This window comes from Tauraco erythrolophus, chromosome 1 (assembly GCF_009769465.1).
Source record: "Tauraco erythrolophus isolate bTauEry1 chromosome 1, bTauEry1.pri, whole genome shotgun sequence".
In the NCBI taxonomy this organism is placed as follows: Eukaryota; Metazoa; Chordata; class Aves; order Musophagiformes; family Musophagidae; genus Tauraco; species Tauraco erythrolophus.
The window spans coordinates 97,605,038-97,623,505 of record NC_141465.1 but is presented as its reverse complement, the minus strand read 5'-3'; the positions used below and the strand labels follow the sequence as shown (position 1 = coordinate 97,623,505).

The window sequence follows — 18,468 nt, the reverse complement described above, 5'->3', positions numbered from 1 at the left end:
TCTCTTAAAAGTGCGTTTTTCTTTGCCAATTTTGAGAAAACCTATGCAGTCTGATGAATTCAAACATATCTTAAAAATCGTTTATTCAAAGTGTTATTTTTCTGCCACTTTTATGCCTCTCTGGTTGAGAATAATCTCATTTAAATTCTTAATTATTAGTTGTTCTAAGTTATATGTAACTGTGATGATGTGTTAACAGTGTTTGCAGAGTGACGATGTATCTGCCGTGATTATACTTACTGCTCTAAACTCTTTTGTCATGAAGTCTGCTTCCAAGTGCTTGCAGAAAACAGGATGCGTATTTCTAAAACCTTTTCATTTCCTTTGTTTCTGTCAGTTGTTAGCAGTAGAGACATGTCGTTCTCTTTTAGTATTAGTGTTCAGAAATGAAAGACACATTGAGGAAATTGCTAGAAACAACTCAAATACGTAATGTTATATAGCAGAGTATAAGGTCTCTTCTTTGATTTTTCTGCACAAAAATCAAAAAGTTTTTTCTGCATGCATATGTAGCATAGCACAGCCTCCATTAATATAAAAGAAGTTTGATTGTTCTGCAGTATTTCTGGCCCCTTGGTGTCCCATATTGTCTCTAAAATCCTAGGTTGTTTTTTAGGTGTTCCGAGAGACGGACTTTGTATAGGGATAGTGGTTTTGAAGAAACGAGCACACCCCCTACTATTACAGTAATGCATATGGTCAGGAGCATGTGATTACCTGGCATGGCCATACTTATCATTATTGCAAGCATTATCCTTCAGATAGATTGTAATTTCTTCTAAATGACTGAGAGTCTATGTAGAAGGAAAAATGCAAGGCAGTCTTGCTGAACTCAGATAAATATTTTTTCATTCTGTGCCAAGTTCAAAAACTGCTTATGTGATCTGGGGATGAAGTGTCTGGAAAAAAAATGTTTCTTTTCAAGCACACAGAGGATTGATTTGTTTTTCTCTGTGCATCCCTCTGTTTTTCTTACCTAGTGTTTCGAATTGCACCTGAAATTTTAGTACTATTGAGAATTTCTAAATTCACTTCTGGATTTGCAGTAACTAGGCTGGGTGATTCTGTTTGTGAACAGGAACTGCAGAACAGTTGTGTAATTGTTGTGTGTGATTTGGTAACTTTTTGTAGTTGAATTTAGACCAAGTAGAAAAATACGAATTTAAAATACCTTTGTATTTTGTTTAGGAGATACTTCTGTTCCTTTTTAGAGCTAAGACAGCACATTAAGCTTTCTGGGTTTTGTTTTTTTAAAGTACGAATCAGTTATAAGAAAGTAAGACGTTTAGTCTTTTGCCCTGTAAGTGGTGTCTTGTGAGGTTTTTTTGTCATCTGCTTTTTTCAGAATTAATGAAGTATTATTTTTAAGTAATTAAAACTGTCAGAAGTATTCAATACCTGACTCCATGATCTGCTAGTTCTTTAATTGTAAAAGATAGCATATAGTAAACATACTTTATTTAAATGAAATACAAAGAACTAAAACAAAGCAACCCATAGTTTTACACTGCAGATTTATTTATGTATTTTTAACTGTGAATGGTTGGTGACACCTATGAAAATATTTCTGTGTTGAAATTAAGTAGTATGAGTTTTGGTTGGAGAGAGAAACCTGCTGACTGAGAGAGATAACAAAAATAGTAGACAAAATTGCTGTCAACTAGCTGCCTTTGTTTGCACTTGGATTATTTCTGCTACTGAACACAAAATATTTTTCCATTAATCTTCTTCTTATTTTTCTTTTGTTATGAGGAACAATTCATCCATCTTTGCCGGCTTAAATAAGTAAACACAAGGATTATCAGGGAGAACAAAACAGTGCCAAGAGTTCTGACTATAGAATTAAGGAATAATGGACAAAATGCAGAGAACCAGGCATGTTTCAGATATTTTCTCTCTCTTTGATTCTTAAGGACTGAGAAGAGGCTGATGCTTCCATCTGCTCAGGATCTGAAGCCACAAAAACTTTTGGCAGACATATACATCTTTGAAAGACTCAAGCAATGATCAACTTTTAAATAACTATTTATTTTTGTATTTGTTATTAAATGGAGAAGGCAGTGAGAAACGTAACGATGGTTTTGCTTAGAGCATTGACCCAAGACATAGAAGGCTGAAACCTTTTCAGTTTCAGATTGCGCAGAATTGCCTCTTCAGTCCTCCCAAGAGACAGGCTGTGCTTGGGGTGGATATTTCGTGCTCTTCCTGTTAAAATGAACCTCCTGTGCAACAAACTACAACATCAATGGGATCACAGAAAAAGCAAGTGAGGGGTGGCATGTCTGTGTAGTGTGTTAATAGGGCTACTTCAGGAGAAGGGAGAAAGTCACAGACTGTAGTCCCTGTTTCTTGCTCCAGTAATTAGACTTTGACTGAAATACAAATTTAGACATGCAGTTTTGATTTAAAGGTAGTGAATTAATTCTACTCCAAGGTTAATTGTTTCAGTAATTAAAGATCAGCATTTTAAAAACTCAAAATTTTAATTTCTAATCTGGATTTTTTATACTCGGCTTTAAACTGTTCTATAATATTATGCCTTTCTTGCCATATAGAGAGCTATCAAAACTTGCTTTCCTAGTCGCTGTTAATATATATATCTTAATATATTAAGATATAATGGACCTGTATCTTATCCATCAGCTGTGTTAGCTGTGTGGATTGAGCTTTTCTAGCCTCTCATTAAAGGCTTTTCTTTCCAAACTGCTTTCTCTCTTAGCAGACTCATTTATCAGTTTTCTTCTTCAAATATGCATCCCGTAAGTACAGACCATACTCTTGTAGTGGTTTGAATGATGCTATATAACATTAGCATCTTGTGGGTTCTTGCCTCTGCCCACTCTGCATCTTGAGCATCCCACCTCATTAGCTGCAGTTACCCTTATGTTCTTGATCACCAGTGTGGTCTGCAGGAGATAAGTAACAAAAGAGGTGCTGACCATCTAGGAAGGTTTACAAACAATTGCCTTTTGCAGTGTTTTTCTTACTGTCTCTTATTAACTCTTCACCCAAATGTCCCTCAGAAGAAACAGGACTTTAGTGGAGAGTAAGCATTTATCACAGCAGGACACGCACCCAGACTCCTAGGGACCCAGCCCAGAGATCTCCAAAGGAGCAGGGCATTTCTGTGCTTTCGTATTTGAATTTCTGTCCTCCTTCTACTTACCTGTGTATGCTTGAGGTAAACCAGGATGTATGATGTGTGGGGATTTTTTTTTGTTTTGTTTTTATATAGTAACGTATTATTTGGACAACTTGGAGCTAGTGCATCTTGTCTAATTTCAAACAGTCTTTTTCTTGTTTTAGCCCATTAAGATTTATACATTCCCTGAAAAAGTTAAAGGTTTGAAGTTGGTAATGCAATAGAATATAATTTTAAAGTTATTTGTTTCATTTCTTAGTCATACAATTTATTTGAGTATCTGAGGGCAACGGAACTTGAGAGGAAAAAAAAGAGTCGGACCCTTTGAAGTTAAAGTGAATTTGTAACATCTGGGATTCATCATGTAGTAGTCATGTTTTCAACACACACAGTGCCCTATTGACAGTAGGGGATCTGAATAGTGAAATAGTCATGCTTGTTAGACAGCTTTACTTCTAAAAATTGAATTTCAGTCAGTGTTAATTGTGAATATCAAGAAAAACAAACGTATTTTTGTTGTAGTATTATGTTAGCATTGGTGACATGTTAGGAGACTTGTGGTTTTATTTTGTCAATAACTTCTCTTTAAATATATGAGAGAAAAATATAGTAAGTTTCATATGTTTAAAGAGGAATAAAAAATTATCAATTTTTGTTTCAGTCTTTTAATCCTGTAAATTCAAATTTGTAGTGAATGCAAAGGCAGAATGTTTCAGGGTTTTTTTTTGCCACCTCTTTATTAATATCATCATCCTTCTCAGCTTGTATTTGTTTTGTTTCAACAGAAACATGAACTCCAGTTCCTTAGTGTTACTACATTTTAGAAAGAATGATATTGATATTTATGTAGCTTGACAAAACTCTTGAGTAACTGGAATTTTACTCCATGACATGAAGTGTGTGCAAATGTATTATTAATTTACTTCTCATTTTTTAATGTTTTGGCCAATATGAGATAGAACATGCCGTGGGGGTAGCTGTCTCGAAGACATGCTTTCATAAAGTTGCATAAAAATATAATTCAAGTTAGAAGAGGAAACTCAAATCATTGGCATTGATGTGAGCAGGGCTGCTGTTTTTGAGTTTAATCGCATTATTAAGCATGATAAAATCCACGGGAGAGAGCTACAGGAAACTGTGCTACTTAAATTCAGTTCTGCATGAAGCAATCCTTTTTAAATTGCATTGGCTGGGATTTCCAACTACAGCAGATCCTGCTAGTTTCTTGTAAGTAAGGGAATGTGATTCTGTACAGTCTTCCTGGGTCATCACATGTGAAAACTAAAACAGGTAAAATAACTGAGTGATAGTTTCAAACTGAGAAACGCTACTCATCATCTTAAAACTACCCAGCAGATTACCAAAAACTTGTCATTAATTGTGAAATTGATTATTTTTTTCGGATCATGTTCCCAAATGTCCGGTTACAACAATGATGACTGGGCTGATGCATCTCGCTGTTTGGCAGAATAGCGTACCAAATCTTCTTGTTAAATCCAAATTAATATTTGTTTGTTACTGCCCTATGGGAACTACTACTTTTCTGGAAGCATTAGCTAATGGCTTATTGGAGATGGGGCAAGAAGAAATAGAAGCAGGGAACAGCAGCTGCAGTAGGCAATCTGAGTAATGTCTCTCATTGCTTAACTTTTTTCTGTAAAAGAAGCTTTAGATTCCCTTCCATGTTTTGGTGACCAGGCCAGAAAGCACAAATTCCTGAAGAACCTGTAATGCCTCATCTCTAGACTTTTTTTGTTGAGTACTGTTGACAAAGTAACATTTCCTGTTATTTGACAGTTTCCATTTGTGAATGGGGTGTGCTTGAATGTTAAACATTCCGTTAACATGTCCTACTCATTCAAGGCTGTAGCAAATGATGTGTAGTCCCTGGGAAGCTTTTAGCACAGTAACTGCATCTTTGTAGAAGACATGAGTTTACTAGATTTTACATATCTTAAGATTAGAGTAGAAAAATGTCAGGTGTTTTATAAGCAGCTTTGGCATGTCACAGCAGATAGACCTAGAAAAAAGATGCTTGTTCACTGTTTTGAAATTGTCTGATATCTTTCTGCCTGTCTGACACTATTTTAATTTTTTCACACTATTTAAAAAAATTCTGTAACTGAAAGTTCTGACACGCTTTAAAGTCAGCTTGATGCTTCTGTATCGTTATCACGTTATATTGGGTAGAAATAATTTATTTGATCATCCAATAGTCCTTCTTTTGTAACTGATATAGTAGAAATTTGCTATTGTTAAATAGATCTGCAACAAATGGCCTTTTCTGTTGAAACACTGCTAAAATGCCTGTTGCTTGAAAAAAGAAGATAATATGAATTCTTCTAGTAACTACTTAAATCTGGGTGGAGCTGTTCATGCCAACGTTTAAATGTGTTGCTGTTTTTTCTTACCAGTTACTCTGTTTTAAGTCTCCATGCTTCTTTGTGGAATGGCGTGTTATAACTCTAAATGAATCTCTCAAAGTCCTATTTTAGAGGTAATTCTTGTTAAGCAGATGAATAGCATTTGACCTCTAAATTATTTCTTTCTAGATTTTGAAGATTAATATTGCCTTTCTAAAGACAGAAAATATTGTCTCACATGAGAATGATTGTAACTTTTTATTGGAAAGCAGGTCAAAGAGGTGGAAGAAGGGTAGAAAGATAAAATCTCTGCAACTGTGTGACAGAAGTAGGTTACTCAGAGGTCTGTTATATCCAGATTTTTTGATAGGTAGTAAAACTAGCTATTTTCATTAAGGTGCTTAGAGAATAGCTATAATTACTTATTACATCCTATGAAATGGAATAGAAATTTCAGTAATTTTTTTCAATTATAGAAGAATATGTGTATGTTTCTGTTTTTCCTCAAAGCCTTAACTAAAGTATTATAACTGCTTTGCCTGCTTTGGGGATAGTCTTAGAGTTGTACAGAGTCCTTGTATGTACTAGATGCTGTCAGAGATGACTACTCATCTCAGCTCAAAAGATATTTCTTAATTTAGAAAAAGGTTAAAGAACAGCCCTCGAGAGGAAACGTTTAAATTCTAAGTCAATCTTAAAATCCTGCTAACAAAATATTAACATGTCCAATCTAGTCTTTAGCCCATTTCTACTTTTACCATTGGAACAACTTTACCCTGTGCAAGTGACTTTGTTTAATAATTTTCATGCTACAAAATATTAAATAAGATGATTTATATTGAAATATTTTAGAATTTTATACGCATCTTTCTTTAATGGTGTATACAAGGCAGCAAACATTCAGAGGTCATCAAACAGTTCAACCATTTCAACCTTAGGCATAGACATGAGAGTTTAGGTTGGAAATAGGAACAGTGGAAGCCCAAGGATTTTACTACCAGAGGAGAAGAGATTTAAATTAAGGATGTAATGGAAGGAAGACTATTAATTAGTAAGATAAACCTTTCTAGATGATTGAAAATCTAGAAGATTAGTATGTATCATACAGAAGTGGGAAAGTGTAATGAAGATACAGAAAAGTTAGATATAAAACAAAAAACAGTATTTTTATGTTCCATTTGTAAAGAAGAGATGAAGAGGTGCTTTTAAACTTGAAGGATTTAATCTAAAAAAGATACAATTTTAAATGTTACAAGATTTTAAAAGTCATCTTTTAATTTTTAAAAAGAAAATGAATATTTATGAAACTCTTGGTTCTAAGTAATATGTATTTACATATGCATGCATTTAAAACATTATTGATTTCAAAGTCATGAATTTTGCAGTAAGATGTATTTTTATCAAGATTATGATCGTGCTAAGCTTCGTGTATGCTTATGTCACTTTAGAAAACCACAACACTAAGTCATTTTAGTCAAACCTTTTTGACTTCTGAAATTTAAAGTATGTAGAAACAAAATTAGATTCTTACTTAGTCGATTAAAATCATAAAAAAATCTGTGAGCTAGTAATAATAATGTGATACTTGGAAGTTTGGTTTGGGTTGGGTTTTTTATTTTTTTTTTTAAAAATAAGACTCATCCACATTTTTATTTTAACTCTTACAACATAGCAAGCAAGTAATTATGAAAATTAATAAATTTGTTGTCAGGTATCAGCATTCATTGTTTCTAGTGGAAACTTGTAAATTGAAGTTCTTAGTTTTTCCTTCCCATAGGAATATATTCAGGACCAGGCAGTAGAGAGCCTGAGTGCATAGTCCCACCAGCCCCGTGCACGCACACCAGACTCACACGTACAATACATACCTGGCCAACTGCCATGGATGGACACAGGCAAGAGTCACCTTTGCAGGAAGCCACATGACACAAAGCTGCTCGTATAAGCATGTGTCACTCTAATGGGTTTATTCACAACCTGCCAGCAGATATCGTACCCAACCCACCTACCTGCACACTCCCACAGGATCTCTCCTAGTCCCTAGACCCTTGACTGCCGGTAACCCCCTGAGACACCTCTTGTCCAGATTGCTGGCCAGTACAACCTTAAGTTTGCAGAAGGGTTACACGAGCGTACTTCTGTAGGTCTGTCCAGTATCTGTGCCCAGACCTGTAGTGTCTCTGGTAGATGGCCTTCAGACCCAAGGTCTCCAGTATTCAGCTGCCAGGTCTTTCTTGTCCTGCTTACTAGCTTACCCTGTCTCAAGTTCACCGGCAGGTTTAAAAACATGTCCCCTCACATACACAAAACAGAACCTTATCACACAAAAGGGTTTTAGAAACAGAATTTAATAAGGAGATGAAACAGGCTACAATGATCATGTGGAGGAGTTGACCTGACAAGTGTATTGACCAGGAGTCTGCTTACTTGCAGCTGTCCTGTTTAATCCCATTCCTTCTTTGTTTATTCATACTTATTCCTCCTGGATTCATCTTGATCTTTCTCCTCCTCTGGCTCTACACCTAAACATCCTATTAAAAATTCCATGTTTGCCTAAAAAAATATAGTTCTATAAAAAGTTTTACAGATCCCTACAATGCCCCTCCTCCGCAGCATCCCATAGCAAATTTACTCTTTCTTATGAGATCCATGATAATCTTGTTTTTCTTCTTATCAGTTAAGAGTTCTAGTTGAATCTCTCGAAGGTAATGCTTGAGCAGTTCATGTTATGGCTCATTGATCAGTCTCCAGAGCTCTGGGCTTTGTCACTATTCCCATTATCTACGGTTTGTCAACTGTGTTAATTCTATCACTTCTATTTCTTGCCTTTGTCTTTTATGCTGAATGGCTGTTGACAAGTTATTTTTGCAGAAAGTTTCAACTCAGATTAAAACTATTCCTTTTTTCTCCCGATTTTGCTCCCTCTTCCTTTCTCCATGTTGGAATTCTATTTTTCTGCCTTAAATGGCTGTTATTCAAGTGAGTTACTGATGTCCATAGGGAGAAATGAGTAACCTGCTGGAAATTTATGCTCAGCTTTTCTCATACTGGTAGGTGGTTTGGTTCTAAGTGCAGCCTGCAGTAGTGTATGTTTTCCAATAACTAGGAATTACAGTTCAAATGTCTCTGCTAAATTCTCTGTGTATTTCTCCATTTTTGTATCACAAAGGTAAATACTGCATACTTTTCTAAATAATACTGTTACTTTATCAGTTAGGGTCTGAAACACTATTTCTAAAATATGTTTGTGTGAAATGTGTTAGTAATTGAAATAATGTTTTTTCTTTGTAGAACCAAAATTGCAGTTTCAACCACCACATCAAGTACAGCACAAAGTAATGAATACAGAACAGAATGGCATCAAAGAGAATCATTCAAGACACCTTTCTCGCAATGACAGACAACCAAGGAATGAGAAGCCCCCTCGTTTTCAAAGGGATATTCAAAATTCTAGGCAGGCTTTGGAAAGTGGTGGGTTACCAAGAAACAGAGGTCCTGAAAGGCACAGCTCTTTAGAACATTGGACAGATGAAAAAAATAAAAGTGACAGACATTATCCTAGAAATGACAGGCCAAAGGATTTGAGTTATCCCATAGCCACTCACCAGAGTGATATTACTTTCAAAAAAAGGGATAACAATATGCAAAACAGAGTAGGAAAAGGGGTGTCTTTCACAGAATTCAAGGAGAACTCTGCTGCTCAAGATACTACAGACAACAATAACCAGAAACGTGGGAAAAGGGAAAACCAAATACACAATTCTGAAAATTTTTGTGATAGGAAGGCACGAACAATAAGTAGTGAAGCCTTTATGGGAAAAAGCGAGCAACATTTTGGTGTTAATGATTACCAAAATCCTGGTAGAACTGATAATTTTAATGCTGTACCGAATGGAGATACTGAGCATCACCAGAAAGGAAGACGAGTAGGACCTATCAAATCATCAGGACCCACTACGATCCCATCTTTTGATGACAAAATGCTGTATTACAACACCGGTCCCAAAAGGAGATCTGGGCCCATCAAACCAGAGAAAATACTAGAACCATCAATTCACATGGAATATGGAAAAAGCTGGAGGCCAGGGGATGAATGTTTTGCTCTTTATTGGGAAGACAACAAGGTATGCCTTTACCAAATGAGAAGTACCTCAAGTTGTACCGTTAATGTTTTTTTAAGTACATGCGGGAGATTTAGCACGCTAGCACGGACACGTGGGCTTTGTTTGTAGGTGTGTAGCATGCTTTTCGGCTAGCTTCTTGTTCTACTTTTTTTTTTAAAAAGGGTTTTTTTTAAAGTTTAAAAAGTAGTTTGTTCTACTTTTTTTTATTTTATGAGATATATCGCTTATATTCCTTGCATGAAGCTGTAAGTGCTTAAGTTAAGTCATCGCGAAGGTGATTGTCTCATTTAGGTGGAGTTCAGGATGATTAAGCTCCTCCTAACTGAAGTATTTGACTCCAGTGCTGAAAATTTGAAGGGATGAATATGGATCAAGGTGCCCATATTCCTTTCCAAGGAACAGGGAACAGGACGCTGTGCTATCTAGAATAGTCTGTTATGATGGATGTTTAATACCTTTTTCTCGAATAAGTCAGTGCACGACCTTTACTAGCGCAAGGGAAGACCAGAGTCTGCAGGAACAGGGCTGTTTAAAAATCTCTCTCCTTTGTTTCAATCATTACAGAAAGGAAACATCAAAAGGCTTATTTTTTTTATTAGTAGACTATTAGCTGGAGAATTTGTAGAACAAATGAGTTATGCTGCATAATAATTTTGGTTTACTGATTTTTAAAAGTTTGAATATTTCCCCTTCTACTGTTTTTTCTATTAAGATGATTTCTCTTGTGGCAAGATGCTTTCATCTTCTTCTTTGCTAAAAAGTTTTAGGCGTTTTCTTTGGTTTATTATTATCTGTTCATGAGTTCTCTATCACTCTTGTTGAGTAGTTTCTTCAGTTTTTGACCCTTTCTGATAATCTGAGTGCTACCTTAAATATGATTGTTCTTTGAATAGATTTTATTCCCACCGTTTTCTGTCTTTTTTGTTATTGATTAATTTGTTATTTACTTAAGATTTTTTCCCTTTTTTTTGTCTTTTTTACAGGAAGCAAAGAGTATTAGCTCGGCAGCATGACTTTTTCTCTCTTTTGTTTGTATGCCTGAAACAAATGAAAAGGCATGCAAATTTGTGATAGTGGCAAAATATATTGAGTTGACTCTCTGAAATAGGAATATGTAACTTGAGTGGATGGATTAGTGTGAAATATAATGACATATTATGGAATTATTTTCTATTTTGAGAAGCATATTTGCATTACTGTGAGATGAGTTTTTGAATTTCTGGAAAGTATTAATCTTGCAAAATAAGTAGATATGAAGTCATTCCAGAATGTTACCTGAAAGGTATTCATCACATTAGAAGGGTCTTTTTTGAGGGTTGTTGATTTTTTGGTAGTTACAATAAATGCTGCTGCTTACATCTGGGAGAATTTTGAAATGTGATGATAAAATACAGTACTGAGCTTATCTGTGTTAGGAGGAAGTGGTTTCTTTGTGTTCAATAAGATAAATGAGATTGAGTACCTTCAAGAAAGCTGATCTGTGTTTGCATCCATATCAAAAAAATGAAGTTTTGTGTTTAAAAAAAAGACTTATTGAAGGAGCAGTTTTATCATATTTTATTATGTGTTAAAATAGGTATATATGTTAGTATGTACAGTGCATATGCCTGATAGGCATTTACTGGTACATGTATTTTAAAAAATAGTCTTACAGTAACACTTTTCTGTATACAACAGCATGTGTTAGAGATGAATTTGTTCTACTTTCAGAGAAATAAAAACAAATCTTTTAAATGTTCAGTTTAATTTCATAAGCTGCATATTTTCTTAATGAGTATTCTAAATACATTCTGCTATGTTCTTGCAGACTACCATATGGAAGTTTAATATATCTGGTATGGTACAAATCATATTCAAAATATAATACTGACTAAGACTAAAAATATATATATATATATATATACACACAGACATATCTATATGAAAAGGTAAATGTTAAGCTGTTTGTGGTATTTCAGGCAGTATTTTAAGACCTTTCAAAATTTCTCTTCTTAAGTTCTACCGGGCAGAAATTGAAGCTCTCCATTCTTCTGGGACAACTGCAGTTGTTAAGTTCTGTGATTACGGAAATTATGAAGAGGTGCTTCTCAGCAACATCAGACCTGTTCATGCAGACACATGGGTATGTGATAACAAATTGTATTAAAAAATATAAACTACATAGCCTGTACAAAGTATGTAACCCTTCAGAAATTAATGCCTACTCATGCAAAGAGTGCTAATTGCATGTGTAGAAAAACAGTTAAGCAAATACAGAAAAAAAAATCTCAATTTTTAGTTGTCTATATGAAACTTCATACATGTGTGTTATCATGTGGTGTTTTCCCTGTATAATAAATTTCAATTGTATTGTTTGCAAATGAATAATTGACCTGTCAGCCAAACAGATTTATACACATTTTGTCTCTAAAAGTTGTTGCTTACACTGTTAAACACAGTTTTCTGTTTTATTTCATGTACATTGTATGTTGTCCTGTGAAGGTTAGGAAACAGTCTTTTAAAACATTATGAAGATTTTAACTATGTGTGTATGTACAGCTAAAAATAGACGTCTGTATTACTTTATTTTGTGTCATAATTTTATTCTTGTTTCAATGAGTTCTTCTTTGCCAAGTATTGTGGTGGAGGTGTATGCCTTGAAATAGAATGTATTAGCCTTATGGAAGTTGGAAATTTCAAAAGGCTTTATTTATGAAGGTCATGGAAATAGAAGTAACTTTTGCTTCAAAAAAAAAAAGAAGTGCACAATTCTTTGCTCTTTACTCTTACTATAAAGAACTGCACAAGAAGTATTCATATTTGTGTATTGATTCCTTAATGATGAGTTGACTGTGCTTATTTTAGTTTCTTACCTCTGGATCATATAGCCATGTTACTACTGTTACAGAGGCTGAACTGTCAGCTCCTGTTTCCTGCCAGTGGTCTTTTAACTTGTGTTGTTGCCTGTAGCTCTCAGATGCCCTTAAGGCCTCTGAGATGGCCCTTTGTACTTAAAAAGACATCTGAAGTGCCTCGCAGATGATGCATTGCTGTTTCTATAAAAATTTAACTTTTTTTTCCCCTCCTTCTTTTTATCCTATTAGCTGAGTTGTAAGGTGCTGCTTTCTTACTGTATGATTGTATTTACTTTGACCCCTTTCTCTGGGTTAATAATCAGCCTTTTCTTCATGCTTTTGATTACAGTCTTGAAGAGTGGCTTTCATTTTACTTTTAACTCTCTGAAAGTTAGCTTTCACAGTCCAAGAACTTTGCCTGATGTTAAGACTAAGTTGACCTACTAGTGGGGTGCCAACCTGAAGCAGTGGTCATTCTTCCTGCCTCTTCTGCCTATCTCTGACCACATGTTGTTGTTCTTCCCTCTCCCACGTTGGATTGTCAGTCACATAGCCACAGGATCTATCGAGTGAGATGGACCACTTTTTTGTTCCCTCAGAGTAGTTTGTTTTATTTCAGAGTTAGTTTGTTAAAGCTGACGCAAGATGGTGGGACAACATATGGAGAGGGTATTCTGCTGCTGAAGTAGCATAGTCCTGACATCATGCCTCATCCTGATTTAGTCATCGAGGCTTCCTCAGTTGTTACTGGGGAGAAATAAGGATTTTCCAAGGACCTTTCAGTCCATTCAGAAATGAAAAATACCTTTCTCAAGGTTCTTTTTTTCTCTCAAGGGAGCCTAGATGAATAGTGTAAACTCAAACAACTAAATTTAAGTCGTTGTAGTTACATAAGATAAATGACAACCAACGTCTTCACAGCAAACAAAACTTTTATGGTTTCTTTCCAAGGTGTTACTGTTTTGTTGCTAAAAGGTCCTTGCAGCTATAGGATTTTTGCAAGAGAAAGGTGATTTAGGACCTTGCTCTTCACTTTTTTGTGTTTGGGTGCTAACTCTAGTCCTCATTATGCATTTGCAGTTCTTAATCACCCATTGGAATTGTTATCCAACAGTACCTTTTCAGGTATCGGATCCATGCTCTGATACTCAGGTTTGTCTTTTAAGTTGAACACTGGTCATTTTTCTTTGTCTCAGTGTTCATATTAATATATAAATTTAGATAACAAATGCAAAATGAAGTTCTCATGCTGCTTAATGCTTAATTCTTTGTGATCAGATTTAAGTAACTTTGTGATATTTCCTCTTTAGAGGAGAACAAAACCGTTTTTAAACTGACTTTAATAATTACTTTTATTTCACTGATTAATGTTATCAGCAAAAATGAACTTGTTTTATTAGAAGTGTTATGCTGAGTTTTATTTCAATTCTTCCAGGTAACTTCTGGGTATCTAAGTCTTTCTTAACTGTCTGTTCTGAAGACTCGATACTAATGTAGAGACTGCTTTTTGAAAGAGTTGTTAGTATTAAGAAAAGATTCAGTGAATTGACTTAAAGGCATAAATTTAGTCTATATTTTAGAATTGATTATTCTTTACTGTTTTCTCTAGCACAGCTTTTGGTACTAATGTGTTGAATTTAAAAATTTTTCCCAATAAATATAAACTGGTGAAAGTATACCACTGGGAGAAAGGAGGAAAAAAAAAAAAAAGAGGTGGGGTGGGGGAGGACAAAAAGTTGTTCAATTAGTCACTTGAAAAAACAGCCGAAATATCACAGTGACCTTATTTTGATGACATGACCTATTGTTTAAGCACCTGAGCTTCTGGTCTGCTTTTGGCAACCTTTAGAATTATCAAAAATACAATGAAAATTCTTTACATTGTTAGTAGGTTTAATATAATTTCGTTTTCTCTTCACCCTCTGCTAGTTAACGTTCTGCTCCCTATTACTGCTGTCTCTCTAATACTGAACTGCACTTACATTAGTACAGGTTTTGTGGTTTTGGTCTTTTTTGTTTGCTTGTTTTTGTTTGTTTTCTTGATTGTAGATTGAATCTGCCTGATATTCTCAGGATACATTGTGCTTTCCATTTTAATAGAAAAAGTGTTACTAGATGATCTTATGACTCCTTAATAATTGATTGTATACTGTCCATCACCCAGTTTTCCCTGAGTCCTTGTAAGTTTTCAGTCCTTCTGACACCTAACATGCTGCTATTTATCTTTCTGATGGGTAGAAGTATAGAAGATAAAGCTGTGTTTCGCATAAGATAAATCAAAAAGCTAGTGGGGGATTGTTTCTCAATAATCATGTACAATATCCATGTAAGAACACTAAAACTGGGTGTTTTTTTTCTTAGTGCTTGCAAAATATCTTAGGTATGCAGTTCATAAATATTTTTAATAAAAAAAATACATTTGGATTCCCCTGGTTTAGAGTTCTTCTAAGTATCTCGTATGTAAGCTACAATACTGTATCCTTTTTTTTCCCTCAATGTAGCAGGGGTCTCTTAATGAAACTGTTATAATCCTGGTGAATAAATTTACTGAAAAAGCCATTGTAGAAATAAGAACTGCTTGTTTTTTCTTGTAAAATATGTAAGATAACACTAACAACTAAAAAGCATGGAACATTAAGGGCCTTCCTGACTCACTGAATAGTTTGTTCTGTGGAAAAAAAAAAATAAAGTCAAGATAATACTTTAAACTTTAAGTCTTAATTTTGTTTTCGTAACTTGTAGGATATTTTTTTCCTTAATAAATCATGAAAATGTGTAGCCGAAGTGCTTATCTTGTGACATTGTTCCCCAAAGCCAAGTCCTTGCTTTCCCTTTTCTATCCTGCATTTCCTTAGTCACATGATAGGCCTTTCCACCACTCACACACTATGATTACACTTTTTCTTTCTATGAAGGAAATAAAGATTGTAGTTTTCCCACCTACATATGTTATGGCCTTACTCTGCTCTCAAAACAAGCTAGAATTCATATGAACTTTCTGCCTACAGTAATTCACTTAAAAATACTAATTATGAAGTGAAGTCTGTAGTTTAGCTTAGTTTTGCCTTCCTGTATCTTGCACTGTATTTCTGCCTAAAGAGATAAGAAGACAAAAATGATTATGAAGGTATATATAATCTGAGTTCTTCTATAATCTCTTTTATTCTGTGGGGACTCAAAATATACTTTGCAACTTTTCTCAACTCATTCCTCCAGTAAGGAATGAGTTGAGGAAAGAAAATAGCAGAGTCATGGATTACAGTTAATTCATGCCAGCAGACATGTAAGAGCTCAAATTTGGTAATGCTGTGTCTTGTACCTCGCAGAACTGTAAGAGCTTCTACAGGTGTTGAATTATCTTAAATCAAACTGTAATTCAAGGCTTTCTTGTACCTGTGTCTGTTTCAGGTAAGTAAAGGGGTAAAATCCTGTGAGTTTTCTGGAGATGTTCAAAACTCTCTCCAGCAAAGTAAAGAGCAACACTAAAACCACTGAAGGTAAAGGCTTGCAGTGGCCTCTTTAAGCTGGAGAAGACTTTTGCCTGTCTGTTTTATAGAGGTTTTGAACTCGTTTCAGTGTCTTGATTTATGACAAGCAAATACTTATTTGAAGGATTGGGTGCCATGTCTTTATGGCTCTTCGGCCTGGATGGCCTTGGCATCACACTGTGATCTCTTTCTGGTGTGTGTCAAGCAGGGAATCTTTCCCATTGAGTAGTTAAGTAGGTGCAGTAGGGAAATGTGTTCTAAGATTACTGTAGGAAACATGTCCCTAAATAGTTGCGTTAGACAAGAACTCGATGTCTTTAGTTCTTTGGCTTCTGTACTGCTAGGAAAATCTCTAGAATAATTCTACAGTTCATGATTACTCATTGAGTAAATGAATTAAATGAAGGCTGAGTATTTTGGATTACTCTTCTTGAGTGATGCTGCGTATTTATTAATTCATTTTAATCTAAAAAGTTACTAGTGTGGATTTAGTTTCCACAAAAGGCCATCTTAATGCCATATTAAAACACTTTAAATTTAGGCAGTTATTTTGTTGAGATGTGCCTTGTTTTCCATCTCACCAATATGTGGTGATTTCAGCTGCCTCTGTCCTGCCAGGCTGAAAAATTACTTTCCGTAATCTATCATAAACTTTTTTGTTATTATTTATTTTCTTACCAGAGACTTTTTTTGCTTACTGGAAGTGTTGCCTTAAACTGAGTCACATCTTTTGCAGAGCATTGTCATACATGCCTTTGCACAGAATTAACCTTCGGGTTCTGTCACGGTAACTCTTTGTGTAATTTATTTATTTCACCAGCCTTTTATTAAGAGTATTTAGAGACAAGCATTGTGGAAAGCATTTATCCTGATAAACTTCTAGTATTTTTCTTTAGCACCTCTCTCCTCTGAGAAACTACATGTTTTTTTCAGATTTTAGCTTGATGTATCCATGTTGGAATATAGACCTATGATCACAACTTAAGTTAACTGTTCCTCTGGAAGTTACTGGCCCTTAGCTGAAATGTAATAACTGACATTTAAAGGTGGTTAAGAAACTGCAGTTTACTTTTTCATAAACTGAAAGCAGGCAAATTTCAGTCGAGAGGAGGTAATTTATACTAAGTGGGCATAAAACAATGGCTTTCAATTTTCCATCTGTATTGTTAGGCATTGCAAAATACGTTTGAGTCTTCCACTTGAGCATTTCATATTCATCAGACTATGAAATAGCATTGCACATTTTTTCCAGCTGTACAAATCAGATTAAGGACACATTATTGGAGTTTGTAGTTATTGAAAAAAAGTCATGACAGTTAAAGCAGGATACTTGGAGTATTACACTGTCTTCTCCTCCCCTTGTTATTAAATGTAATTGCATACAATGATGATTCATTGTTTGGAGACTGCATATGGATTCCTTAGGTTATTTTGAGAGACACTTCCTCACTAAACACCTTCCTTTAAAGTGACTTGCAATTTTGTTTATAGATAGCATAGTTTAAACCGTTTTGAGCATGTTGTTTGGTCCTGTTGTCATGTGATGACAGTTCTTCAGATTCTTATTTCGAGACTTCGGAAGGATTTTATGCCTTGATTTCTCTGTACTGCATGTGTTGAGGTTGAACATGTTGAGCATGTGTAAGAAGTTTGATGTGTAAAAATGTCTGGACTATTTCTGCCATCACCATTTCTCTTCTGATTTCTCTGTCTCCTTCACATTTCAGTGTTCTGAGTTTGTCCACATTTAACAGATTAATTCAAAGGATTTTAATTAAAGAGGAAACTAGAGGAATGGACATAGTTGACTGATTTTTTTCTAGGGAAGAGAGACGTAGTACTGTTGGCTTTGTATTGCAGAAGAGAAACTATGACAAACCTTATTTGGAGTAGGGTATTTGTATATGATTCCAAATCTTACTCCCTCATATATATAGCACATGTTGAATAGACACATTATTTAATGTACTGAAGTTTCCTTGTACAGGGATGGTTAGTGTCTGGAATGCTTGTTTGTTTTTTTTTTCTTGTTGGATGACTTGCAAGTGTTATCAGTATCTGTAAACAAGAAATGTTCCATAACGTAAGAACTAAAAAAAAAAATAAAATAGCTGTTTGCAAAGGCAATTGGCAATTTTTTGTGGAAAGATGATTAGGTTTTTCTCTATAAATGTTAAAGCACATGAAATTACTCCTTTTGGTGTGGGATTTTTTGCGTTGATTGGTTGGGAGTTTTGACGGTTTGGGCTGGGAGGATGGGTTGGGATTTTTTGTTAGAGAGATGGTTTTCTGCTTCTGTTGGCTTACTTTCTTAGAGTAAATTTTGTAAGGTTTGTAACAATGACAAGAACTCTACACGTGCTTTATTTTCTTCATATGAATAATGTCATTTCCAGTTTTTTTTCATGTCCCAAGAGAGAAATTTATAGACTATTATTAAACAAGTGCATGTGGGTGTCTGAGCTAGACATAATTGTTCATGTTGTCAAAGAATAGTAGCAATTAATCAGATTTCTT

General features: G+C 34.9%; 1 protein-coding gene across 3 annotated transcripts in view; it reads left to right on the top strand.

Annotated features, from left to right (window-relative positions):
- Positions 1-18,468, top strand: part of TDRD3 (tudor domain containing 3) — a 112,375-nt gene that overhangs the window by 81,822 nt on the left and 12,085 nt on the right. For all 3 annotated transcript variants that reach the window (XM_086620232.1, XM_086620242.1, XM_086620248.1), the window contains 2 exons: positions 8,797-9,629; positions 11,626-11,751. In XM_086620232.1, coding sequence (XP_086476358.1) covers positions 8,797-9,629; positions 11,626-11,751 — 959 coding nt within the window. The remainder of the gene's footprint in view (positions 1-8,796; positions 9,630-11,625; positions 11,752-18,468) is intronic.